We start from the raw sequence: 25,733 nt of genomic DNA on the forward strand, positions 1-25,733 counted from the left end.
ATTAGTACATGAATGCAATAGTCGGGGATTAGGCATCAGGGGTTGAGGTACAAGATAATGGGAGAGAAGTGTGAAGCTGTGAGTGATTAGTAGATGGATGCAACAACTCCTCAGTGATTGGTTCCACTACTGGGTAAATATTAAAAAAAAAACACTTGAAAGAGGCAACAACACAAATAAACATACTCATGACATCAAAGACTTGTCCTGATTAAAGTTTGTCCAACATCCTGTCTGCACCAAGGGTTCAGAAAATGAACGGATACATGTTTTTCATGGTCAAATATTTCGATTTTTGATTAAATTTGTTCAGACAAATCTGAAAAACTACCTAAATAACTTCACTAGGATCACGTACCTTTTATATTTTCATAATTTTAATACATTTATTCATCTTCCAACTTTTACAAAAAAATGAGCAGTCTGCGTATTGTTGTGCAGCGCCCACTCTTGTTAAACATCAGCCAGAATATCGCAGATATAATGCATATAATCCTAGATAATTTACAAGCGCTGTGAGCCAACAGGACTTGACGTTATAATTTGACGGCCATTACAAGACATACACAATCACGCTACTTATTAAAATCAACGAAGCAAGTACTTTGAAATAACTGTAGATTGCTGAATGTTGACCTATTTCCCATTAGTTGTATTTAAACTGAAGGAAAGCAATTATTTTGCTGCATATTTGACAATAAAAAATACAAAGACAATATAAATATGCTTGCATCATGACATGGAAATGCATTTGTTATAAATCAAAGTATAAAGCAAATAGTTGAAACGCAGATTTTAGTAGTGTAAGTTACCCACAGCGATTTTTTTAGTCGCAAGATGGCCATTATACAGTTACGCCGCGGACTCCACTTCAAACCATTTAGTCTGATATCTATTCCTCGCTCTAAATATTAGCTAGCAAACCCGGTACCCACGATCGGGCTTAAAAGTCCTACAATGAGGGCTCTTCTACAAGAGTGGAGTAGTAAATAAATGGTGATCCTATTTCTGTAAATACGTAAGTAAACGCCCCACGTGACAGAGTTATGAAAGGTCTGCTACATTGGCCATGATCGTTTCGCTTTAGAGCCAGTAGATCTATCTTCCGAAGAATTCGCTAACCATGTTTTTTTGGGGCAAATATAGTACGATCGCGTCATTCCTGGTTAATGGCAGTCTGGAATTAAATGATCTATTGTCTAGCCAACAATGCTCACGTGATGCATCTGCTTGAAATGAAATCAGAATGGAATAGTCTCTTAAAATTTGAAATCACATTGTCTTTTCAAAGTCACTTATAACAGCACAAGGGCCATTGATCTTTTGTTTTTGACAGTTTGTGTAAATACAGGTCAGGCCATCAAAATGGTGATCATGTCAGGCACCGCGACTGTCCTGCAGCAGTTTGTCGGTGGGCTTAAGAGTCGAAATGAAGACACCAGAGCGAAGTCTGCAAAGGATCTACAGCATTATGTGACTACAGAATTAAGAGAGGTGAATGCAACATGATTAGATTCACTAATTTGATTTTTGTGCTAGATGAATTATATTAACAATGGTTTGCGTCTGCAATAGTTAAGTCAAGATGAAGCCACAACATTCTATGATGAATTAAATCACCACATCTTTGAGCTGGTCTCCAGCTCTGATGTGAATGAGAAGAAAGGAGGGATTCTTGCAATAGGTAAAGTTTACACTGCCTTTTTGTTATTAATATCAGAAAGTGAAGTCATTTCTTTCTGTGTCCTTAAACTTTTTTACTAAAATAAAATGCATTCAAATCTTCCTTTTCACCCCACAGTCAGTCTGATCGGAGTAGAGGGAGGAAATGCCACCAGGATCAGCCGCTTTGCAAACTACCTACGTAACCTGCTACCCTCCAGCGACCCAGTGGTTATGGAGATGGCGTCCAAAGCTATGGGTCATCTTTCTATGGCCGGGGACACATTTACAGCTGAATACGTCGAGTTTGAGGTTAAGAGGGCTCTGGAATGGCTGGGAGCAGACAGGAATGAAGGCAGACGCCATGCTGCAGTAAGTGACAAGACTGAAAAAAAAAAATATTCTGGCTAAAATAACTCTGTTTGTTTTTGCATGTTTTTTTCAATGTGATACTATTCAACTAAAATCTCCGATTTTTTTTTATTTTTTATTTGATTGTTTTATAGGACTTACAAAATATAAACATCCTGTGTTTTAATTTTCAGGTATTGGTATTGAGGGAACTGGCTGTGAGTGCGCCAACCTTCTTCTTTCAGCAAGTGCAGCCCTTCTTTGACAACATCTTCTATGCCGTTTGGGACCCCAAACAGGCAATCCGCGAAGGTGCCGTATCGGCACTGCGGGCTTGCCTTATTCTCACCACACAGCGAGAGACCAAAGAAATGCAGAAACCACAGTGGTACAAAGTATGGCCCTCCACCCTAACAGCCTAAATAAATTACCTTTAAACATTTTTGCATATAAACACATTGATTTTTCATGACAGCAAACCTTTGATGAAGCAGAGAAGGGCTTTGACGAAAGTTTGGCTAAGGAGAAAGGCATGAATCGGGATGACCGGTTCCACGGTGCGCTTCTCATCCTTAATGAGCTGGTTCGCATCAGCAGCATGGAAGGAGAGGTGAGTTACTCAAAATGTCCTTCAGATTTTGCCCAAAATTGATTTGTGAATGTATAAAGTAAAGAACCTCACCCCAAAAGTGCCATTGTAATTACGAACTTAAACACCAATGCAACTTATGTGTTTTTCCTCTTCATTTGGCTGGTGTGACTTATTTTTACACAGGAGTGACCTTTAGACTGAAAAATACGATAGATTTTCTTGAATCCTATATACTGATTCTGTAACTGTCCATCAGCGCATGCGTGAGGAAATGGAGGAGATCACACAGCAGCAGCTTGTGCACGATAAGTACTGCAAGGAGCTCATGGGTTTTGGAACAAAACCCCGCCACATTACTCCATTCACCAGCTTCCAATCGGTGCAGCCACAGCAGTCCAATGCTCTCCTGGGTTTGTTGGGATACAGCACGCCGCAAGGCTTTCTCAGCTTCGGAGCTACACCTGTGCCTGCTAAGACTTCCCTGGTGGAGAGCAGATACTGTCGTGAGCTCATGGAAGAACGTTTTGACCAGGTATGTTGCAGCACAGATTATAGATCTGTGCAAAACACAGTTTTTTTCTTTTTAATTTTTTTTTCAACAAATACTAAGTGATAACCATATAGGACAAAAATTCTGAATTAGTAGAGTTAGATTTTTTTTAGAGGGCAGTTCAGGTTGGTTTGAGCTATTTTTAATGAATGTCTCCTGATTGTTTAGTTTATCAACTCTAATACAATCTAGTTTATATATACAGTATATACTATATTTAAATATACAATTACTATGGTACATGTCAAATACAGAGTGGCCACTGATTCAGACTTGAATTCTCTGATTACACTTGATTGATAGGACTGGTGTCTTCTGGTTTTGATGGAAAAGAAACTTCACAACATAATCTTGATTGTTTTTCCCCAGGTATGTCGATGGGTCCTAAAATATAGAACCACCAAGAATCTTCTTATCCAGATGACAATACTCAATCTGCTGCCGCGGCTTGGTGCCTTCCAGCCACATAATTTTACTGGTGGGTCAAATTCAAGTTAAAATTGAGAGATAACGCTACTTAAATTGACCATGTGTGGACTTTTTTCCTATTGAAACTTTAAAGGAGGATTAGCTGTAACATGATAAAATTGTTATTTCATGACCTGAGTTCACTTTTTTCTTATCAAACATGAATAGTCAGACGTTGGGAAGATTATGTATGCATAGATTTTCCTGGTTCTGCGACTCTCTCACACATTCCAAAAATACCCATTTCATTATTCACATATTCTGTACTGTGCCAACTCTTGTTGTGTGTCTAGCCAACCAATGTGTAGAGTCTCAAAACAATTACATTTTCTTGCACTAGATGGCAGAAAGTACACACAGTAACAGTTGTCTTCCTTTTGAATTTCAGCTTTTTCGTGTGATGGGAGTTCTTTGTGCTTGTAAAATATTCGTATACAATATAAAATTACTTGGTGAGAAATTCTAATATATTAGTCACTATGCATTACAGATCAATACCTGTCAGACACAATGGGCTACCTGCTAGGCAGCCTCAAGAAGGAGAAGGAGCGAACAGCAGCCTTCCAAGCTTTGGGTTTACTGGTAGTGGCAGTCCGAGCCGAAATACAGCCGTATCTTTCCAAGATCCTGGAGATTATAAAGGCGGCTCTACCACCCAAGGACTTTGCTCACAAGTTAGTGCAATGAGACTTTGGTTTACTCTTGTGACATTTGAAATGTGAGTGCTGTTCAGGATTGTATGGCATTATTTAAGCACTGGTGGTGTGTATGCATTGATGGAAGTCGAGATGTTATAGTTGACTTTCAATTACATCACTTCAAAGATTGAAAACTACACAACTGACTTGACATGGGGATGAAAGTGGAATAATGTAAAATGTGTCTCAGAATTTATTGAGAATAGGACCAACAGTAACAACTTTTTGATGTCAATACAATCTAGAAAAGTATGAGTACCTCGCATTTTCCCTCAATTAATGAATTGCCGTATGTTTAATCCTTATGCAAAGTCTGTTGTTAGTCGGCCTTTTGATCACATGGTCCATTAGTTGTCAGATGGATTGAAGAATACATTGTTTTTCTTTTCCCCACTTATGTGCAGAAGGCAGAAGTCCATTCAGGTAGATGCCACGGTTTTCACCTGCATCAGTATGCTTTCCAGGGCTATGGGTCCCAGCATCCAACCAGACATCAAGGAGCTTTTAGAGCCCATGCTAGCTGTGGGCCTCAGGTATGCTGAAAATAATTTAACAAACATTTTCAAGTACATCTTACCATAGAAACTCAAATAGGGAATAGATCAATAACTATATATTTCCTAGAATTGGGTTTGTGTACATTTGTGTGACTCACATTATTCTTCTAGTATCTAAAAAAAACATGCTTGTGCGACAGAAAAATGCACAAATCAAATGTTTTTTTGTAAATACTCTTTTTGTCTATTATTTATTAAACAATTTCCTCCCTTGAGCCACCTCTTAATATGTCCTCTTTTCTTCCAGTCCTGCACTGACAGCAGTGCTTTATGATCTGAGCCGTCAAATCCCACAGCTGAAAAAGGACATTCAGGATGGGCTGCTAAAGATGCTGTCACTGGTTTTGATGCATAAGCCATTGCGGCACCCGGGCATGCCCAAGGGATTGGCTCACCAGCTTTCTTCGCCAAGCCTTACCAACATCCCAGAGGCCAGTGATGTTGGCAGTATCACACTGGCCTTGCGCACTCTGGGAAGTTTTGAGTTTGAAGGTAAGAACTTTGACATTGAGACACTTCAAGTTAAAGTTTGTGTGATTTATTAATGATTCAATCAAGTTCAGTGCTCACATTATCAGAATTTTTTACTCCAATTTCTACAATCTTACTGCAAATAAATATCGCCTCTAAATTTCTATTATGGCCCTTTTGGATTATTCAATTAGGCAAGTAAAATTAGCCTTGTGATCTTTCATTAGGACACTCCCTCACCCAGTTTGTGCGACACTGTGCTGATCACTTCCTAAACAGCGAGCATAAGGAAATCCGGATGGAGGCTGCTCGCACCTGCTCCCGTCTCCTCACCCCCTCCATACACCCAATCAGTGGCCATGTTGTTAGTCAAACGGCAGTGCAGGTTGTTGCAGATGTGCTAAGTAAACTTCTAGTGGTTGGCATCACAGATCCAGGTAACCTTTGATGGACTTTTACTCCAGTCATCATAACGTTCATTCTTACATTTGTTCCTTTGCGCCTTCAGATCCAGACATCCGCTATTGTGTGCTAGCCTCGCTGGACGAGCGCTTTGATGCCCACCTTGCCCAGGCAGAGAACTTGCAGGCACTCTTTGTGGCCTTGAACGATGAGGTGTTTGAGATCAGAGAGCTGGCTATTTGCACAATCGGGCGCCTCAGCAGTATGAACCCAGCCTTTGTCATGCCCTTCTTACGCAAGATGCTCATTCAGGTTTGAGTATGCTTTGAATACATGTTGTAGTTGTTTGAATGCTGAACGTGCAAATGGGAAACTCACAATTGAAAATTAGATTGCTCATATCATAGTAGGAGATTCTTTCCATATCACATAGCACTATTGCCTGAGGAGCATCCACTAAACACCAAAGGCCTTAAGCCTACTCGGCAGGAACAGACTTTTCTGACCTTTCCGGTCAAGTGCGTCTGTGTTGTCACCCCACTCCAGTTTGTTGTTTATATGGACTCCCAGATACTTATAGCTTTAGACTCTTTAAATCTCCAGTCCTTGAATATTCAGCATGACTGCAGATGGGAAGTAATGGCCCCTGCTAAAATCCATCACTGTCTTTGTAATGTCTTGTAAGGTAGAAATTATGTATTACTACTTTTCATTACTGTGCAATTATGAAAGCATTGAAAAAATCAAAGAATGTTATCCTCATTGTGATCTCACGTTGCCAAGTGGTGTTCGATAAGGCATCTTTCATAATGGCGGGCTAATAGGCAAGAAAGTGAAGTCACTGTCAATTTTAATTTTACAATGTTTGAGATCAATTGGGTGTTTTGCTCCTTTTGATTTCCTATTGGAGGTAGGTAATACCTAATCCATCAAATGTTACATGGATTTGGCCCAGTGATGGAGACTTTAGGCAGAAAACGTCATCAGATAGAGTTGCAGAATGCAGTCTTAAACCAATCCAGTTAGCTTTACCCTGTGTTAAATGATTCAAATTAAATACACATTTTTGTGGCATGTATTGCAGATCTTGACGGAATTGGAGCACAGTGGCGTTGGTAGAAACAAAGAGCAGAGTGCCCGTATGCTTGGTCATCTAGTGTCCAATGCTCCCCGCCTCATAAGGCCATACATGGAGCCCATCCTCAAGGTTCAACTCTGCTTATTTACCATTGTTAATGTCTATATATATTTAGCCAGATCTAAAAAAAGAAAGTGATAATATACTCTCTCCTCACTAAAAATCCACTCTTGCTTCTTCAGGCACTAATCCTCAAATTGAAAGACCCAGACCCAAATCCTGGTGTGGTTATCAGCGTCCTAGCCACCATTGGGGAGTTGGCTCAGGTAAGGCTTGATTTCAGGAACTCGCATGCGAAACCCATAGGTTACTACAGTTACTACAAGTCCGGTCCTTGAGAGCCCCTATCCAGTCTGTTTTCCATATCACCCATTTACCAGACTTGAATCAAATGATCAATTCATCAGGAATCTGTCCAGGAGCTTAATACTGATCCCGATTATTTGATTCAGGTGTGTTGGTGGAGGGAGACATGGAAAACAGACTGATGATAATATCCTCGTGGTGCATTGCAAAATTTTATTTTAGCCTTTCTTTCTTCTGCAAACAATCAGAGCACATTGTAGAATTGAATTGACACAAGAATATGTCAAATGAGGAAAATATGACCAGCCCTGTTGCAGAGAACTAGTCTGTAAAATTAATTTGAGAGAATACTATTGGGAAAGAAATATGCTGTATCCTCACTTGATCTCATGTGTAGGTGAGTGGTCTGGAGATGCGAAAGTGGATGGATGAGCTTTTTCCAATCATCATGGATATGTTGCAAGACTCATCCTCTTTAGCCAAGCGACAGGTATGCAAAATTACCGAGTTTACTTCCCAGCATTTCACCATTTGTTCTTAATATTTCTGCTTCTGTACTTCCACTAGGTAGCGCTATGGACTTTAGGCCAACAGGTGGCCAGCACAGGCTATGTGGTGGAGCCCTACAGAAAGTACCCTTCCCTTCTCGAGGTGCTGCTCAACTTCCTCAAGACAGAACAAAATCAGGGCATCAGGAGAGAAGTATGCACACGAGTGCCTCTGTCCTTCTTTTTTTTTTTTTCTCACGCCTTCCTAAACGGCGACATGAGCATTTTCCTGGGGCTCAGTGACTTGTAATGAGGCTTAGCAGTTCACATATGCTGAACAAATTAGGGCTTGTCTGTCTGTCTGCTTTGACTTTACCAGTGAATTGTCAGCGCACGAATACAAATACTCTGGGATACTTCATCACTTTTCCGTAGAGACTTAAACATTTGTGCTGTGATGTAATTGGTAATTGTTTGTTTCTCTGCCTGTTACATAAGGTTTGGGGAAGGTGGGTCATTGTATTGGCAGTGTATACAAGCCACACAAACCAGAATTTGACCAATATGTCAGATTTTTTGGAAAAGAAAATATTAAAAAGGAAAGGCATACAGAAATAAAAAAAAATAACTTGAGAATCAGATGGAAAAACAGTACTATCACATGATACTCTTCTTTGATGTTACTTTCTCTCTAAATTATAATAAAATAAGATATAGAAAATTGCCAAATACAGTACTTAGGCCTACGTTAGTTGAGCTATGAGCTTTTTACTTGACAGTGAGTCCTAATATTCATCATTTTGCGTTACATTTGTACTTGGAAAACCTGGAAAATTGTTTTTTTTAGGTAACTGACCAAAATGATGTACTTGTACCTGTAATTACTTGGGTTTGACCTATTCAGCACATTTATAGCTGTAAGCTGTAAGGTTTCCCTTGTGTGTTCATGTAGGCTCCTAATTGCTATAGAGAGGTACGGTTTCATTCAAATCCCATATTTCTAGTTCTAAGGGAATACTTGACGCAAACATTTCAGGTGCCAGTATGCCTTAATGGACTTTGGAGAGGTCTTTGTTTCTCTGTTTTAAGAAAGTATTCATTAACATTGGCTTATTTCCACTACTTGGAAGATAACTTACAGTCCTGCTTTGTTTCCCCCCCAGGCCATTCGTGTTCTAGGTCTCCTTGGAGCTCTGGACCCTTACAAGCACAAAGTGAACATTGGCATGATCGACCAGTCACGAGACGCCTCTGCAGTCAGTCTCTCTGAGTCTAAATCAAGTCAAGATTCAGGTATCCCCGTCCACAATATTATCCCCGTATTGTGCTCTGGATATTGATTAGTTAAACATTTCATTTTTTTGGGTGCTTTTCTCCAGTGATATTAAATTCTAAGCAGCTGGAAAATGTATTCTTCACACCCACTCTCAGTCTCGTATTGGACAGTGAGGGTTTTTTACTTTTTTTGCAAAATTTTATTTTTTCTGGTGTGAGTGCTCTGTGTTTATTTAAGTTTGATGGATAAAGTCATGGCTCATAGATGAGTAGGTGTAATTGCTGCATTATTACTTTAACCGTAATGGAATCCAAACCCCTGAAAGGTTGTTTTTGTTACACACGTGCTGACTATAGGATAGTTGTAGCCATAACAGATTGTGTTTGGCTATACATTTTAAAACATGTATTGCAATGAGGCATACAGGACACAGTGCATTTGTAATTGTATACCACCTGTGGATGGTAAAATACTTAAGGTTTATAAAATAGGATGGGCCAGTTAACATTTAGAAAATGTTTCTAAGACAGTTTTAAATAAGGTTCTTGTCCAATAACAGGCCATTTTTACATGGCATGGTTAGGTTTTTTTTGCTGTTTGGGTTGGCAGGTATGCCATTTAACAGATGGTTTGGAGGAGTTGTCCCAAACCAAGCACATATTCATGAATAGGGATAGCTCTCTTAGGTTTTTTTTATGAGCTTCTTATATAGGTTTAAAGATTTGTCTGTTTGGAGCTGGAGTCATTTTTCTATCATTCATCAGGCTCCTTTGAATAGATGGTGATTACCGACACAGCTTAGACAATCAGCATTCATGGGAATGTCGATTTTCAAAGCTGTGACTTTATGTTTCATCTTTATTCCTGCAGCTGCATTGTCGATTTGTCAATACAAAGATATCGATAGTACTGAATCTCTTCTGGCTTGATCCTCGCTTGCGTCTTGACTTACAATACGGTAATAGAATGAGCAGATTGTTCGTAACTGAATGAAGTCCAGCCAGACCCGAAGGATCAGGTTTTATGTGTTGGCAGATTTATTGGGGCCGTTGTGTGGATTGTGTGTTTTAGGGGACCAATTTTGCCTGTTACATTTTTCATTGGTTTTGCGCATTTCCAAAACTGGCTATTTCACTAAGACTGTCTTTCAAAAATGTTTAAATATTTTACCCCACTTTTTTTTACCTTTAATTTAACTTCCGTGATGACTTATCTACCCAAAAACAGATCACTGTTTGCTGTAGACAAATTGGTTGGTTATATTTAAAAGTACAAAAGAAAAGCTTCACGCTTATATACATATAATATGTCTACATCACTGAGTCTTCAAGCAGACATGCTCTTTTCCAGAAGGTCAGGGAAACACTAAATACCAGTCCTTTGTATGGTCATGTTGCCTGTAAAACACACCAGACCCACTAACCCTGCAAACACCACATGACAAAACTGATTAGAAGGTAAAATGATGATTGGTCAACCAACAGCTGTCTTTTAAACTTCCAGTTTATCAAAGGTAATAACATGGTAAGAAGGTAACTGTTACTTGGCAAAATACTACTACTCTGTACTCTGTAGTGGTCTTTGTTCTGGTCGATGGTGTTTCCTTCATATCCTTGGGATGACTATAGTTTTTTTTCTTCATTCCAGCTGATTACAGCACCAGTGAGATGTTGGTCAATATGGGCAACTTGCCTCTGGATGAATTTTACCCCGCTGTGGCCATTGTTACTCTGATGCGCATCCTGAGAGATCCCTCACTGTCAAACCACCATACTATGGTGGTCCAGGCTGTCACATTCATCTTCAAGTCTCTGGGCCTCAAGTGTGTCCAGTTCCTACCTCAAGTCATGCCCACATTTCTCAATGTGATCCGCGTTTGTGATGCCAGTATCCGGGAGGTAGGCAAAGCTAGACAGAGACGGTGATGTTACTTTTAATGAGTAATTGCGGTATTCACAAAGTCAACCTGTTCTCCCTTCCTTTCCTGCTTTTGCAGTTCCTCTTCCAGCAGATGGGAATGGTCGTATGCTTTGTAAAGATCCACATCCGGCCCTACATGGATGACATATTCACCCTCATCAGAGTGAGTAATTATGTTTACTTTCCATCCTTCTAATTATGGTCCCTTCCTTCTCATCACTGGGGATGTTCCAATGATTTAATATGTCACGGATGAGATAAGCAATGGAGAGGAGAGAAGCTCAGAGCAACGGAGCACTGGTTACAGATGTTTTTGAAAATTGTCTCAGTTGGAACCATTTTATTGATTAGTTATCTGGTTTGACTATAACTTTTTTGAGACTACTATCTTCGAGCAAAATACCTTTTTGGTTTGTGTTTCTTTATTTTCAATTTTACATATTTTAACCTAAAGGTAGCAAAATCTGTGGGTTATTGAAGAACTCTTGCTTTGCCTCATAGCCGTTTAGTCTCTTTTTGCTAATTTAGTACGTTATGAACTGGAGGGTGCAACATTTACGTGTTGTTGCTATTCCAAAAAGGATTTTTAAATTTGTGTCCTAAAAGTTGCTTGAAATTTGTCAAACACTAATCTCCCACAAAAACCTTCAAAAGTAAGATGGTCTCTCTCTTGATATATTTGTGCCTCTATGAATGACAGCTGCCTGCCCCCAATGTCACACATCATTGTAATTTATTTCACAGCATAACACTCAATCAGTACAAACAGAATCACATCAAATATATCATACACAATCCTTTTAACTTAAATCTCAAGGCTTTTCCAGCCTCTCACTTATTGGGGAAAAGGGTAACATATCTCGCACTGAATTACACACTACATTGGTAACTGCGTAAGCAGCTCTGAGCCATGTTTTCCGCTCAAAATGTCCAATTCTTTTTTCCTTCTTCAAATGGACAATGACTAATGACAGTCATCTTCATCACAATGTGCCAAAAAGCTGCTAAAGGCATATGCTACCCTGCTCTTGCACAAACACACCTGCCGCATACATGATTAAATCGCAAGGCAGAAAATATCAAATTACATTTTTTTTCCTCTGCAAAAGTAGCTCACAAAGTCCAAGAATTTTCTATGGTAATATTTTTTAAAGAGAAAAACGCTAGCGAACCATGCCGCTGTGTCTCAAGTCCCACTCAGGTAATAAAAAGCCGAGTGAAACAAAGGATCTATTCATTTTTTTTTCTACAAGCCGCCTGCTCAATTCATATGAGCGGACTGGACCAGCCATTTCAGAAGATACCCTAATTTGTTCTGTATTCTGCACACATACAAGGCAGGAAGTCCGTATATCCCTTAGCTGAGGCCCATGTGCAAACCCCTCAGGCGCTGAATGAATGAATAAACAAATTAATTTTCTCTTAGATATAATTATTTTTTTTTCTTTTTGCTTTACATTATAATGTTGATTTAGGTATGATATTGAGCTGGGTGCTAAATATTTTTTTATGCTATATCAGTTGATATAGGCCTGCAGAATGTCTACATAAGTGTCATGCTAGCGTCTGTACAATGTATCAAATTCATAATCTGCTGATATTGCATAGATTTTTTCTGGAGACATGAAAATGTACTGTTTTACAGGAGTACTGGACACCTAATAATCCCATGCAGAACACCATCATCCTTCTGATCGAACAGATTGTTGTGGCACTGGGTGGAGAGTTTAAACTTTATCTGCCTCAGCTCATCCCTCACATGTTGCGTGTCTTCATGCATGACAACAGCACTGGGCGCAGCGTTACCATTAAGGTAAGTGCAGGGTGGTGCTCCAAACAAGAATAACTATCTTAGTTCCCAAGTGACAACTTGCAACAATAAATGATTCCTGCAGAAAACTTGGAAAGCACAAAACAAGCAATTGCAGGACGTTATTTGTTGGGAAATACAGTTAAAAAAAAGGTGAAAACATGCAGCGCTTTCCAAACCTCGTACAAATTTAAAAAAAAGGTTAACCGTGGCAGCCTCGTGTGTTATGATTTTGGTTGAATTTGAGCTGGAGTGGAAATCCAACTCTTACCACAGAATACCAGACTGACATTGCCATGTATCTCAAAAGTCAAGCTACAGTTCCAGGGTAATTTTTGTCAACCCTACAAAGTGTTCAAGGCAAAGACCACAATGACATTGCCACAAACTGAATTTTTGGTGCAGTGTGTTTTGCCCTGTTATTTCTTAGTCTCCTTTATTAAAAGATAACAGCAGCTTATGTATGGACTGGGTCATATGTGAGTCAGCTCTGAATCTGAATTTGAGTCTTAAGATTGAATTATGCACAAAATTGAAGTCAAGGAAACAGGTGAACCACTACTAAATCAACAAATAGGATAAGAAAAACATGCATCAATCATTCCAATGAGATGTACATTCTGCATGTAGAACCATCTCTGAGCAGGTAATCTTTTTTGTTGGTGAACAATTTATAAAAATAACTAAAAAAACAGAGTTGGCACTTAGGTGACCTAAAGTATCAATTCATGAAAAATGTTTTCATGACTACATTTCGACCAATGCCATTGTATACCATTATATCAGTCAGTAAACGGCAACATATTGTATTTTAAAATTGGCTCACTTATCACGTCTGCTGACAGCTCGTGCAAATTATAAATGGGGATCCCTTAAGAGACCTATTAAAATGTTTGAACTGAGTTGTTTGCTTTCATCTACAGCTTCTAAATGCCATCCAGCTGTTTGGTGCCAACCTCGATGACTACCTCCACCTGTTGCTGCCTCCCATTGTGAAGCTGTTTGATGCACCCGATGTTCCCCTCCAGGCCCGCAAGTTCGTACTGCACAAATATGGATTGTCCAAAGATTGTTATGACATTCATGATATTTACAGGACAACTCGTATGCTATTAAGTAATTCATCCTCTGGTTTCCTCCCACATATCAAGTAAAGCTACCACATAAAACAGTTGTTGATCATTATATGGAATGGTGGCAGTAAACCTTTTAAACATTTGATCTCAAAAACGATAATTATGTAACTTTTTTTATCATCAATGTCATTCTCAAAAACTCAAAAGTGAAAAGTGGTCATTCCCCTTTTGAATAAACTGGTAAACTTGTACTTATTTGTTATTTGCTTAGGGGTGCCTTGGAGACTTTGGACAGACTTACAGAATCCCTGGACTTCACCGATTACGCTTCCCGCATTATTCACCCTATTGTCCGGGCGCTTGACAGTACGCCTGAATTGCGATCCACCTCCATGGACACACTGTCCTCGCTTGTGTTTCAGTTGGGCAAGAAGGTAGGCGTTTGTTCTCCACAGGGTTTCGTCAGATGGACCCATTATTCAGTAGAACACTTCCAGCCGCCCCACTGCTGCCTACGTATGAACAGTATTTCGGTTATCCTGTCATTACTTCCCGTTAGAATGTTGCTGTCTTTTTGTCAGTGGGGGGTCCTTTTCATGAGAGTGGATAATGTCTACTCCTTGCCTTAACCATTAACATTTATCAACACTCATTAGCATTCCTAATGTAGCCACGTCTGGCAACATGGAAAAAGGAAGTGTTTGATGTAAACCTTATAAGCAGTTTGATCTTTTTTATATGCTGAAATGAGGGAAAAGGATTTTCGGGTAAACAAATTTAAGTATATAATTAAGCCGACAGACCTTTTTATTGACTCTTTTGCCTTCCTCCCATTTGCAGTACCAGATATTCATTCCTATGGTAAATAAAGTGATGCTGAAGCACCGGATCAACCATCAACGCTATGACATACTAATATGCCGTATTGTTAAGGTGAGAGAAAATTAAATGAAAAATTTCAACTGCATAGCAAATCATTAATTATACTTCAGAATAGATTTATAAAAATGTATTTTCCTTTCAAGCGCCTGTGTGTGTGGCCTCGTTTTTCACGTGTGGTCTTGCATGTGTCAAAAATAGGGCTACACTCTGGCAGAAGAAGAAGAAAACCCTCTAATCTTTCAGCACCGCCATCTACGTGGTAACCAAGGTGATGCACTGGTTAGCGGACCAGTGGAACCTGGACCAATGAAGAAACTTCATGTCAGCACAACAGCACTTCAGAAGGTCAGAAATGATTTGCAGTGGGTGAATCTATTGAGCACACTAGGTAAAAGAACAACTTGCTGATAGGTTAAACAACTGCAAAAACTCAGTTGAGTAAAATGCTCTACCGAGAAATAATTTAAAATAGTATTTTCGACGTAGCTTAACGAAAATGATATTGGATTCAAGGGAGGACTTTTCTGTTGATACTCATATCACTAATGCATGATCTAATAATTGACCTTTAGGGGGAAAAAAATCATACCTTTACACAGATCTGAAGATTTCTTAAAAAAACTTGAATTACATGCTTGTAATTTGTTAGTCTGTGCATTTGTTATTTTGCACCCATAGTCAAGACCCTAATTACAGTTTGTCTGAAAACTAGATTTATGTCATAAATGTAAAGACCAGGGCACTTGTGGACCCTTAAAAAATCTTCAAATAAAAATAAAATCAAATATGGCCTTAGTTAGAATCAAAATGTCCTAAATCCAAATTTCAATCCTGATAAATACATATAATTCCTTTTCAAACTTGTTCCGTCCATAATTTCGCAGCAAAATATGGCACCAATGTCTTGGGCTCTTATGAGATTTCATCCAAGCGTAGCAGACTGATCCCACGCGGTTCTCACAGCTTTAAGAAAGCATTTTTTTCCTCACAGGCCTGGGGTGCTGCTAGAAAGGTTTCCAAGGACGACTGGCTGGAGTGGTTGAGACGCTTAAGTGTCGTCCTCCTGAAGGAGTCTTCCTCCCCAGCGCTGCGATCGTGTTGGTCGCTGGCTCAAACCTACATCCCACTGGCCAGGTACAGCACCACATTAGTCAATACACTAAAGTATTAAGACACCTGGCCATTATACTTACAGGAACTAATGATGCAAGAAAATATGGAATGTATCTTCTGCTTTCCTCAAACATGTTGACTTTTTCTTTTTGACCATTAATCTGGGGGAAAAAAGACTTCTATGAAGTGTTCTCATAAAGTTGGAAAGCTAGACTTTTGGAAATGGCTTTGAAAACTCTGATTAATCTAACAGTGTATGAAGGGTTTTGATTTTTATCTCTTAAGTTTATCCATGCCTACAAAATTCAACCGGTTCCCTTTGTTAACAATATTGTATATTACATATCCCCCCATTGAGTGAGAATTTTCAAGAAGTGTGTATTATTGTTGTGTTTTTTTTTCACCCACGCTGATATTATATTAAACTATAAATCACTCATTACAGATACCCTTAAAGGGGCATGAAAAAAAAATTGTACTCGGGGAGAGAACAGAAGTAAGCCTAAATGGATGTTGAAATGAAAACTAGCTTTGTGCATTTTATTGCGCGATAAGTTTATTATTAATAATAAGTATCGTGACTGACTCAAAGCCAATGACATAAATTAGGTTCAATTTTTTTAGCAAGATTGGGACAGTCTAGTTGAACAAAAACCTGAAATCTGTTTTCCGCTCTCAAAAATCTAAAACAGCTGTCAGATCTAACTCAAGAATAATTTGGGTCCCAGAGTAACAGACTAGAACTCAGTGAATGCCATTACTGGGGATTGACTTCCATAACCATAGTTTGAATGGATTAGACATCTACCCAGTGACAAACATACTTAAATTCATTGAAGTAAGTATTAAAAAAAATGTGGCTCCATCGCCACAGCATGCAGACCACTGATAATGCACCTGTTATTGACACTGGAGTTAACCCCATCTCAGAGATTAGGGAAGATCCTTCTTTAGCACTTGTGTACTAGATAGCTACCTTTTAGTACATAGGAATAAAACAAGCTGTTGTTGTAGATCATTGTTTATGTCAAAAACACTAGCAGTTTCCAGATGTGGCTTGTTGACTAAATTAGAAGCAGATTGCATTGGGTTAATCAGTGATCTGTGTGTTTTTTCCAAGTCTGTAGTAAACATTTACGTATCTTTGTTTACAGGGACCTTTTCAATGCAGCTTTCTTATCCTGCTGGTCTGAGCTAAGTGAAGACCAGCAGGATGAGCTGATCCGCAGCATTGAGTTAGCACTGACTTCGCAAGATATTGCTGAGGTCACCCAGACGCTACTTAACCTCGCAGAGTTCATGGAGCATAGTGACAAGGTAGGCCTCTAGTTTAATCAAACAAACAAACTAACATAAAAGATAATGCAGTATATTTATTTTTCACTGCTTGAGTTCCTTGATCGAAAGAAATTGAAGAATCCATCGGAAATAATTAACATCTATCAATCTGAAAACGGTTGTAACACTATTTTGAGGACTCTGGTTAACCATGGCGACTGCTATTATCCACATATGGAGAAAACATGGAACACTGGTGCACCTTCCCAGGAGTGGGCGGCCTGGAAATAATATCCCAAGAGCTCAGCAACCTCTAAGTCACAAAGGAACCCATGAAAAATATCTCAAAAAACCTTCAGGCCTACCTTTCCTCGGTTAAGGTCACTGTTTATGACTCAACAAAAGATTTCCAGGGCAATAATCTTTGCTGATCAAGCAGAATAAAATCTCATCTTACTTTTGCAACAAAAAAAAATTGAATGATTCTCAAGGCCTTTCAGGCAATATTCAATTGAGGTAAAACCTTTTGGAAGCTGTGTCTCTTATCTGGAATAAATGTAACACAGCTTTTTGAAAAATACTTTTTCCACACATAGTCCAACACTTTTGAATAGCTTTACGAAATAAACAGTTTATAGAAACCAGTCATGAGTTTCTAGCTATTAGAGGTCAACAAAAATACTTTATTACACATATTGCCTCTTTTATTCTAATTTGTTATTTTTTTTAGGGCCCTCTCCCATTAAGAGATGACAATGGCATTGTGCTGCTTGGTGAGAGAGCTGCCAAATGCCGTGCCTACGCCAAGGCTTTGCATTATAAAGAGTTGGAGTTTCAAAAAGGTCCTTCGCCCCTCATTCTGGAGTCACTTATCAGGTAAGAACCAAAACTTTATAAATGGCTTGTATTCATTTAGAGAGTAATCGCTATGCATTTCAACACCAGAGTTTACCACGTTTTGGGCTCTTATCCTGAACATTGAAAGTTTGCAATTTGCGCATTGTTGATTTCTGAATCAACGGGCTTTCAAGACATGGCCAAGCCATACATATGCTATGGCTGTAATTATACACGAACCCATGATTAAATTACACCTACTTCATTAAATTTCTTTTTTTTAAATACATTTAGATTGACATTTAATCTAGTGTAACAAATCACCTAAACATACCTAAACATGAATATGGGCGAAACTGATGAACTGATTAATGAATAATAAAATCCTGGGCAATTGATGCCGGACAAAGACTGCGATTTTTTTTCTGGTTGTTCCTGACAATCACAGGGGCATATTACATGACATATTGTCATGATGTCACTGTGTCCTAGAATGTACAAGTGGTAAACTTTATGAGTAGAGCCTTCCTGATCATTGCAAACTGCCACCAAGGCTGCTGTCTGACAGCTGATGTTGTCAAGAAACGGGACAATCAGTAATGGGGATGGAGACACTTTTCATCATAATAGTAACGGTGGTCTGCTCCACCCGGTTCAATACACTGGCTATATACAAGACCGGAAAATGGAATTCACTATCTATTTTGTCAGCGTGTGGTGAAGGGAGACTTGTGAGTGACAGGCGCTCTTGGGATCCGCACACACAGGAAACAAAAAACAAAATCCGAAAGCAAGAGAATGCACTCACCAGTCACAAATTTACACGATTGTTCAGTAGTCATTAACAAATAGTAGGTACACGTAGGACATGTCACACTATTTGGCACAACAATGAACATTTATGGCATGCTGGATTTCTTGTGGCATGGTCATTAAGAGTCCAAATCAGTAGTCAGTGAACATGTCACACTAGACGAGTCATTGGTGGCGATAGACGTCCAAACCATTTTAACTGGGAAAGGCCCCCCCACTAATGCAGTGAATGTGGTATATATATATATATATATATTTTTTTAAATACACTAAGTGAATAAAAGATTCATGTTTCATTAACGACAGATGTATGTATACATGATCTGGTCGTGGCCCTATCAGGTTTTTGGGGGTTCAAAAACCCACCAACAAAACTAAAATCAGTCTTATTTGGAGATTTTTTTTTTCCTCAAACATATTTTTTTAATTTAGCCTGGATTGGAAAATAAGTACAAATATTTGTTGCATTAGAGAGGCCCGTTAAATGATACAACTATTTTTTAGGGCCAATTTCACATCTCGTTCCTATTAGTTCCTGGTATCAATAGTTAGGCACAGTCTTTGTCACAAAAATTAAGTTTGACAGGTGATATAATCCAACTGCTAATTTCTAACTTTAAAAAAATAAATAAAAGGAATTTACAATCCACATGCCATGTTTTCCATGCCCGTTGCTTTTGCATTATTGCTCTGTTTTCAAAATGGCATGCAAACGCATTTTGGACATTTGCCCCTTTTTCATCTGAGAGTGCCTGGACCTTTGTTTTTTTTAGAAGCCTGTTTACAATTTCTTTGGAGCATTGATTATGATGAACGATGGGAGCAGGCACTCCTGTGTTTTGAATATCCCATCTGTTTCTCACCTTTACGCAATTTCCCTTTAAAATAAACCTCACTCTAATGAATCTTGAATATTTCATAAAATGGCTTGTGTATTACCTGATCTTAATTCAGATAATATTAATGACAGAAGTGATTACTAGTCATGGTCTGTTAATGATCTTTAAAGGATTTTTTATTTTATTTTGTCAGGGATCCTTATTATAGGCTTTGATCATTTCTGTTTTTCCTTTCTGATGGATGACAGGTTAAGTAGTAAGTATGAAAGAGTCTCCTTACCTTGCTAACAGTTTTGGCAGTATCTCCTCTATTTGTCAGAGTTGTCACCACTTCTGACAAAGGCAGGAAATTATTTCAAACCTGCAAAGTAAGAGATAACAAATCCTCAAAATTCAGTTCAAATATGTGACTATGAATGCAAACTCATTCTTAGCTTTATCCTGTTCCATTCCATAGCCGACAGAATAGAGGTATAGTGACCACCAGTGCCAACATTACAAAACAGATTGTGCCCAACCTTAGAGCTTGGACATTACATGGTCATCATTAATTCTCCATTAAGATGATTGTGGTCCTAGGAGGTATGCAAGATCTAATTAAGGATTCAAATCGTCTTGGCGCATCATTCTTTACACGTGCAAGTACTGACAGAAACACAAAAGTACAAATTACTGTGTTCCACAAGCCCAAAACACTGACAGATAACCACAACCCTGTTTCCACTTTGTCTAGCAGCTGCAGTCCATTGCCAACATTTTTGACCCTGTCTGGTCTCTTGTACAGACATGTCTTTCATTGCGCATGCTTTTGGAGTTTGGACGTTATCTTGTTGGCTCATTTTGTGATGTGACTGCAGTGTTTTGGTAGGCTGGTCAATAAAATGAGGGCCTTGTAGTTCATACAACGGGAGCCCATTTTATTTATAAAACTTCATGGGACTTTGCTCAACAAATGCTCACATTATTAATATTTTCCACAATGTTTTTCGGTCGATTCCACCAGTTTGATTACGTTTGTGGACTTGGATTAGCGAGCTTTTCCCTACATTCCATAGGTCTTTATGTGGACTTTATTCCACTGTCAATTTCTTCCAAAAAGGAAGGGATAGCATTCCAGCCATAATTAGATGTTTATTTTTACTTCATGTGGCACCTTGTTTAATGAAAATTTACAAATAACACTACCACAGAACTCATATAGAATAAGTATTCTTTTGTTGATACTTTTTAAAGAATGCCTGTGCTTTTAAGAACTCGTTGATCAAATCATTGCACAATTGAGAATATGAAGCACGCATTTTTTCTAATGCCAGAGAAGAGTATGCTTTGGGTTTGTGTGTGGTCTTCATTGCTGGGATAGCAGCCTTAGCCTTTGTGTACGGAGGTAGCCAGAGGTTGGAGAGTCAAAGCAACTAGGTTTGAAATGAATGTTGAGAAATACTGTGATATGCATTAAATTGGTCATATTTTATTGCTATGCAGCCACAGAAGTAGGGAAGTTATTGTAATTGACAAATATGTTAGCCATGTATGTTTATTCTCTTTCATAAAATATGTGCATACTTACAGCTCTTTGCATATTTTACAAATGAGAAACTTCATACTTGAACAGCCACGACCAAATATGCAGCCTAATTCCAATATAATTGGTCCCACTCCAAGAATTAAAATGTTCTTAATAGACTTACTCATATCGAACATTGTATTTATTTTGATAAATCTTTGGTACTCTCCATTATGACACTCATTGAGTGAGGTTGTGGTGCATTTTATTTTATAAGCACTATAAATGAGTCATAATCCAGCCACTCATGTGGTACAGTGATAAAAGAACACACATACTATTTTAGAAAATACAATATTTTATTGATAAATACACTACACACAACTACAACTTACAATCGCACGGTATATAAAAAAAAAACATTCAACTGACGCAAACCTAATCAGGCCACTTACAAACAATGTGCCTTTCTTTGGCAGCTGAGGACAATCCATCATTTGGTTGATCTTGAATAAGGGAACGCTTGTGTGATGTTGATCCAGGATGTACAGCTGTAAAACTTATAGCGGGAAACCTACAGGCCGGACCTTCATCTCCACCTTTTTGAGTGAATAGTTGGGACCGTGCCATCCGTACCAAGTGATCCCATCTGTGCTCTTCATGTGCTCACCATAGCGGTAAAAAACTCCATTCAAGTTTGAGTCAGTGCAGCAATTGTACCAGTAACCACCTAGAAAGAAATTAGATTGATATGAGACAATTAATTGAAGAGTGATATTAGGTTTTTGGCATTTCTCCTATAAAGAGTCATTGTTCCGTTGTTACTTTTAGTTTCTTGAATTACCTTTGCGTAATGAAGCACAGTCATCTACACATTTGTCGTTGTCTTTGTTGAGGGTGCTGAAGTTGGTGTTGTTATGGTAGCGCAGGGAATCTCCAGCATTTCCACGGTATTGGGCAAGGAAGAGCCTGAAGCTGTTGAGCTCATTGGCCACGGTGAAAAAGCCGTACTCAGCATAACGTGTCTCTCCTTCCCAGTCCTGCATTTCAAATATTTATTGGCACTGTGTTACCTTTTGTGTGTGCATTGTGTGCTGTTGGTCCTTAAAAAGTTTTATGCATTATGTATTTTGTCTTCTGGAAAGTACCCTGTACTCTCTCGAGCAGAACCCACCTCCATCTCAATCCTTAGCACACTGGGCTGCCTTGTTAGACGGAATATGTGGTCATTGCCGAGCCAGAAGTCTCCACGAATGGATCCAAATCCGCTTTTGTACTGCTTCCAGTCACGGTTAAATGACGTCAGGCCAATTTTACGCCTTTGAATTAGAGTCCAGCCACCTCCATTTGTTTTCATATCACAGAACACCTAAAGGCATATTCATAATGTATTGTAAAAATCCAAGTGATCGTCGTTCTTTCTCAAAATTAGACCATGCAAAGAGGGCTTTGGTATTACTTACACTAAGCTCAGGTGTTCCTAAAAACTCATCTTTTGGAATTTTGTACTCGCCAGAGATCCTGTAGTTTTTGCTGTAGAGTGATGCACAGTCATATATGGCCTCTGGATGGAGGGGGGGGGGGTTGTTATTATAAAATCGCAAATCATTTGATAAAATATTTTTTTTCTTTACTTTCATCAATGTGTGGCAAAATTCTTACTGTATGTTTTGAACAGAATGTTTTTTGTTTTAAAAATTTAACACAGACACCTGATTAGTGTTGTCTTTTAACCGAATTCATTTAGTTTTAAATTAAGGTCTGTGAGACAGTCTGCCAGACTGTATTTCCAGTTCCAGATGAGGGATTTTGTTTTCAATACAGATGAAAGTGATTACGGATTTATGAAAATCATACAAATTACAACCGCTATTATTGATGCTTACCTGATGTTGACTGAGGTGCAGATTGTAGGGTCTGAAGCTGCATGATCTCCACGCGGTTGTTAATTTCAGAATACTTGCTCTCAGCCTCAGTTACCCTGGCTTCCTGCTGTCGGTTCTGCTTGTCCAGGTCCAACATTTGCCTTACTACATTCATCAAGTCTACCTCCTGCTTGCGACTCAACTCCCCCAGGAGACTGGTCAGATTTGCCACTTGAACCTTTAGAGAACGTACCTCATCGCAGCACTGAGCCTTAGGTGGCTTAGGTGGTTTCAGTGTCTTCCTAGGATTCTGAGCCATTGCCCCAGCCACCATAAGAATGGTGACTGCTAGAATGCTGAGATTGGCTTTTGACATTTTTTGACAGTCTGCGTTCAGAAACTAAATGCACTCTGTCAAGGTTTGATGGTTCAGTAATTCTTCTTTGAACAGCTCCTCTCCCTGTTTTCCTCAATGAAGATCTCCTTTCCCAGAGCATCTTAAGTATTTGCAAGTGAACCCACCCCTTTTTTCCAGTGCTCAACCCTCTAGCTTTAAGTCTTTCTCATCCCTGCCCCTTTACCTTTTCTTACAATTTACTTTCACTAAGTCCACAGAAGCTATACTTGTGCGCTGGTTGTTGCTTGGCCCTTTGGAAAGTAACTTTTTTAATGTCTCCAGTAAAAAATAATATAAAAAAGAGCAAAAAAGAACATCAAAGTTGCTGTTTGAAATTTCAACTCCATTTAGAAAATTTAGTCAACTTCAGAATTCTCCAAATTACTTTTAATGATTAGGATACAAGAAAAACTTGCTCCTTTGCGAACCTTTGCATTTTCTGTGCGTTCTCGGCTACCTCTGCAAATTTTATATGCAGTATATTTCTTGAGCAAAATTGTTGTGTTATGTAAACGTAGTCCTTCATGACATTTATGATGTTTTCATAAATTAGGATGGGAAAAGAATTTGGTTAGTAAAATAGCCTCCCTGCAGTCCAGAGCTTTTACCTACATAGAAAATTTGGCACATCATGAAGAGCCTAATGCGACAAAGCGGGGCTAAGACAGTTGAACTGTTTGAGGCATGTATTAGACATGCATTGGAAAGCATTCCCATTTTTAAAACATGAGAAACTTGTCTCTTTGGTCCCCATATATTTGCAGACTGGTGAGAGAAGAGAGACGATGCCTCAGTGGTGACAAGGGCCTTGTCACAACTTTTTTGAAATGTGTTGAAACCATGGAATTTAACATTTTGCCCTTAAATTTATACATTTTCTCAAACATCTTTTCTATCATATTCTATTCTGAAGAACATAAGAACATGGCACTTCTAGATTTATTACATTCAGTTTTCCATGTCGTAATATTTTTCGAATTCAGTTTTACATTTCTGTTAATTAGAGAGGAAACACCATGATTGATTAGGTAATGAATAATACACACACACACACACACACACACACACTTACACATATAAAATATTTCCAGTGGTGTTTTAATTGTATTTATTGCCAGTTATCAATTCTATAATCAATATCACAATCAGATAAGATAATACAGGAAATATGGCTTATGTTGCCTAAATATAAATCAAAAAATACATTTTTATCATTTAGTATTGTGACTGTCCTTGAATTCCGTATTAAAGGGGCGTTTTGTGAAGTGATAATAGTTGGTCATTAAACTCGTGAATACTATAACCAAAGTCTCTAAAGTGCGTCATACTCTTGGCGGAAAAATCTCATAAATCTCACTTGCTTCTAATGGATCCTAATGGCATTGCTTTCCTCTTTGCTTGCCCTGGACTCTTTCATTCAGAGCTAACACACTCAGCTGGATGTTGTTTGTGTATGTTTACAAGCTCACTGTTTTTCCTAAGGAACAGCACACTTAAATACACACACCCTCTAATTCAGTTCATTAGATGTTACACAATATACACACCAAAAGCACCCTACAACCCAATCTCTTCACCAGATTTTTTTTAGCCCTCAGTAGGGACACTTTTGACCACCTGTTACGCTAATTGCATTTATCCTAAAATGGTCGCTGACATAACGCTATAGTAACAAAATGCTCACTGGAGGCTTTTCTGCCACTATACATTACCAAAATATGTTTTGCTATTAAGCAGTGACGACTGGTGCTAAACTGTCAGCGGAATACTCTTGGGTTCAATTGCTTGGGGTGAAAAAGAACCAGACAATTATTTCTCAAAATGTTGAGTTACAACATAATGTTCATTGTCCAGTCTTCATAATCTTTTCTATCGGTATATATCGTTTATAGGCAATTCGCCTATTATTCCCACTTTCTCATACATGAATTGTTATTATGATGCACTATTTCAAGCCTTTGTTTACTGACATACACTGTGGTTATTGTTTTCATTAAACCTGATGTTGGATGGAATTTGAGGTAGGCCTCTTTCCTTCAAATTTAATGCAGTCAGTGACTATAGAATAAACAGGTACAAGCAAAGAGAAGAAATTAACTTAAACCAAATTGATCAGTTCTCCTTTTTACTGGGAGACTGTGATTTAAGTTTAGAGGTATGAACAAATAAATGAACAATAACAAAAAATACCTACCATTGTTTTATTGGAATTGGGGTTTGTATTTTCATTTTGTATTAGAAACAAAACAGTTTTTTTTATAGGGTGTTTTAACGAAAATGTAACACACTATTATTCTATTTTCCATGACTACACTGGGGGCATTGTGCAGCTCACTGGCTGACTTCATGTCTTGGCAGACCTTCAGATGTCCTGGTGGCTTAGGTTTGTGATGGCTGCCAGGTGGTATCTGTTATACAGCAAATGCAAGCCACTCCATCA

The 25,733-nt window shown here is 38.6% G+C and overlaps 2 protein-coding genes across 3 annotated transcripts in view; one reads left to right on the top strand and one right to left on the bottom strand.

Moving 5' to 3' along the window:
- The first annotated feature begins 873 nt into the window (after positions 1-873).
- mtor (mechanistic target of rapamycin kinase) overlaps positions 874-25,733 on the top strand; it is a 52,285-nt gene continuing 27,425 nt past the window's right edge. The window contains exons 1-28 of one of the 2 annotated variants that reach the window (XM_077715935.1): positions 874-1,018; positions 1,337-1,494; positions 1,576-1,684; positions 1,802-2,034; positions 2,208-2,408; positions 2,489-2,623; positions 2,862-3,137; positions 3,525-3,633; positions 4,114-4,297; positions 4,726-4,854; positions 5,126-5,370; positions 5,577-5,786; positions 5,858-6,063; positions 6,836-6,958; positions 7,072-7,155; positions 7,593-7,685; positions 7,763-7,897; positions 8,847-8,976; positions 10,607-10,857; positions 10,956-11,042; positions 12,525-12,692; positions 13,613-13,725; positions 14,037-14,199; positions 14,606-14,698; positions 14,846-14,992; positions 15,639-15,781; positions 16,915-17,077; positions 17,769-17,914. In XM_077715935.1, the coding sequence (XP_077572061.1) occupies positions 1,366-1,494; positions 1,576-1,684; positions 1,802-2,034; positions 2,208-2,408; positions 2,489-2,623; positions 2,862-3,137; positions 3,525-3,633; positions 4,114-4,297; positions 4,726-4,854; positions 5,126-5,370; positions 5,577-5,786; positions 5,858-6,063; positions 6,836-6,958; positions 7,072-7,155; positions 7,593-7,685; positions 7,763-7,897; positions 8,847-8,976; positions 10,607-10,857; positions 10,956-11,042; positions 12,525-12,692; positions 13,613-13,725; positions 14,037-14,199; positions 14,606-14,698; positions 14,846-14,992; positions 15,639-15,781; positions 16,915-17,077; positions 17,769-17,914 (4,205 nt within the window). In that variant the 5' untranslated portion in view covers positions 874-1,018; positions 1,337-1,365. The remainder of the gene's footprint in view (positions 1,019-1,336; positions 1,495-1,575; positions 1,685-1,801; positions 2,035-2,207; positions 2,409-2,488; positions 2,624-2,861; positions 3,138-3,524; positions 3,634-4,113; positions 4,298-4,725; positions 4,855-5,125; positions 5,371-5,576; positions 5,787-5,857; positions 6,064-6,835; positions 6,959-7,071; positions 7,156-7,592; positions 7,686-7,762; positions 7,898-8,846; positions 8,977-10,606; positions 10,858-10,955; positions 11,043-12,524; positions 12,693-13,612; positions 13,726-14,036; positions 14,200-14,605; positions 14,699-14,845; positions 14,993-15,638; positions 15,782-16,914; positions 17,078-17,768; positions 17,915-25,733) is intronic. The other variant, XM_077715946.1, reaches the window with a different exon arrangement.
- Positions 21,372-23,353, bottom strand: angptl7 (angiopoietin-like 7). The gene is made up of 5 exons (XM_077722835.1): positions 22,918-23,353; positions 22,495-22,595; positions 22,206-22,400; positions 21,876-22,071; positions 21,372-21,761 (listed from the first exon to the last, which is right to left on the bottom strand). The coding sequence occupies exons 1-5, from the start codon at positions 23,270-23,272 to the stop codon at positions 21,592-21,594; spliced, it is 1,017 nt and encodes a 338-aa protein (XP_077578961.1). The 5' UTR covers positions 23,273-23,353; the 3' UTR covers positions 21,372-21,591.

The sequence above is a fragment of the Stigmatopora nigra genome, chromosome 1 (genome assembly GCF_051989575.1).
Source record: "Stigmatopora nigra isolate UIUO_SnigA chromosome 1, RoL_Snig_1.1, whole genome shotgun sequence".
In the NCBI taxonomy this organism is placed as follows: Eukaryota; Metazoa; Chordata; class Actinopteri; order Syngnathiformes; family Syngnathidae; genus Stigmatopora; species Stigmatopora nigra.

Excerpts from the sequence above, each read along its gene's own strand:
- angptl7 (XM_077722835.1), bottom strand. The coding sequence starts at position 23,272 with ATGTCAAAAGCCAATCTCAGCATTCTAGCAGTCACCATTCTTATGGTG. Across the intron at positions 22,401-22,494 it reads TAGGAACACCTGAGCTTAGT|GTGTTCTGTGATATGAAAAC; the intron begins GTAAGTAATACC and ends ATATGCCTTTAG. Across the intron at positions 22,072-22,205 it reads TGCTAAGGATTGAGATGGAG|GACTGGGAAGGAGAGACACG; the intron begins GTGGGTTCTGCT and ends TTTGAAATGCAG.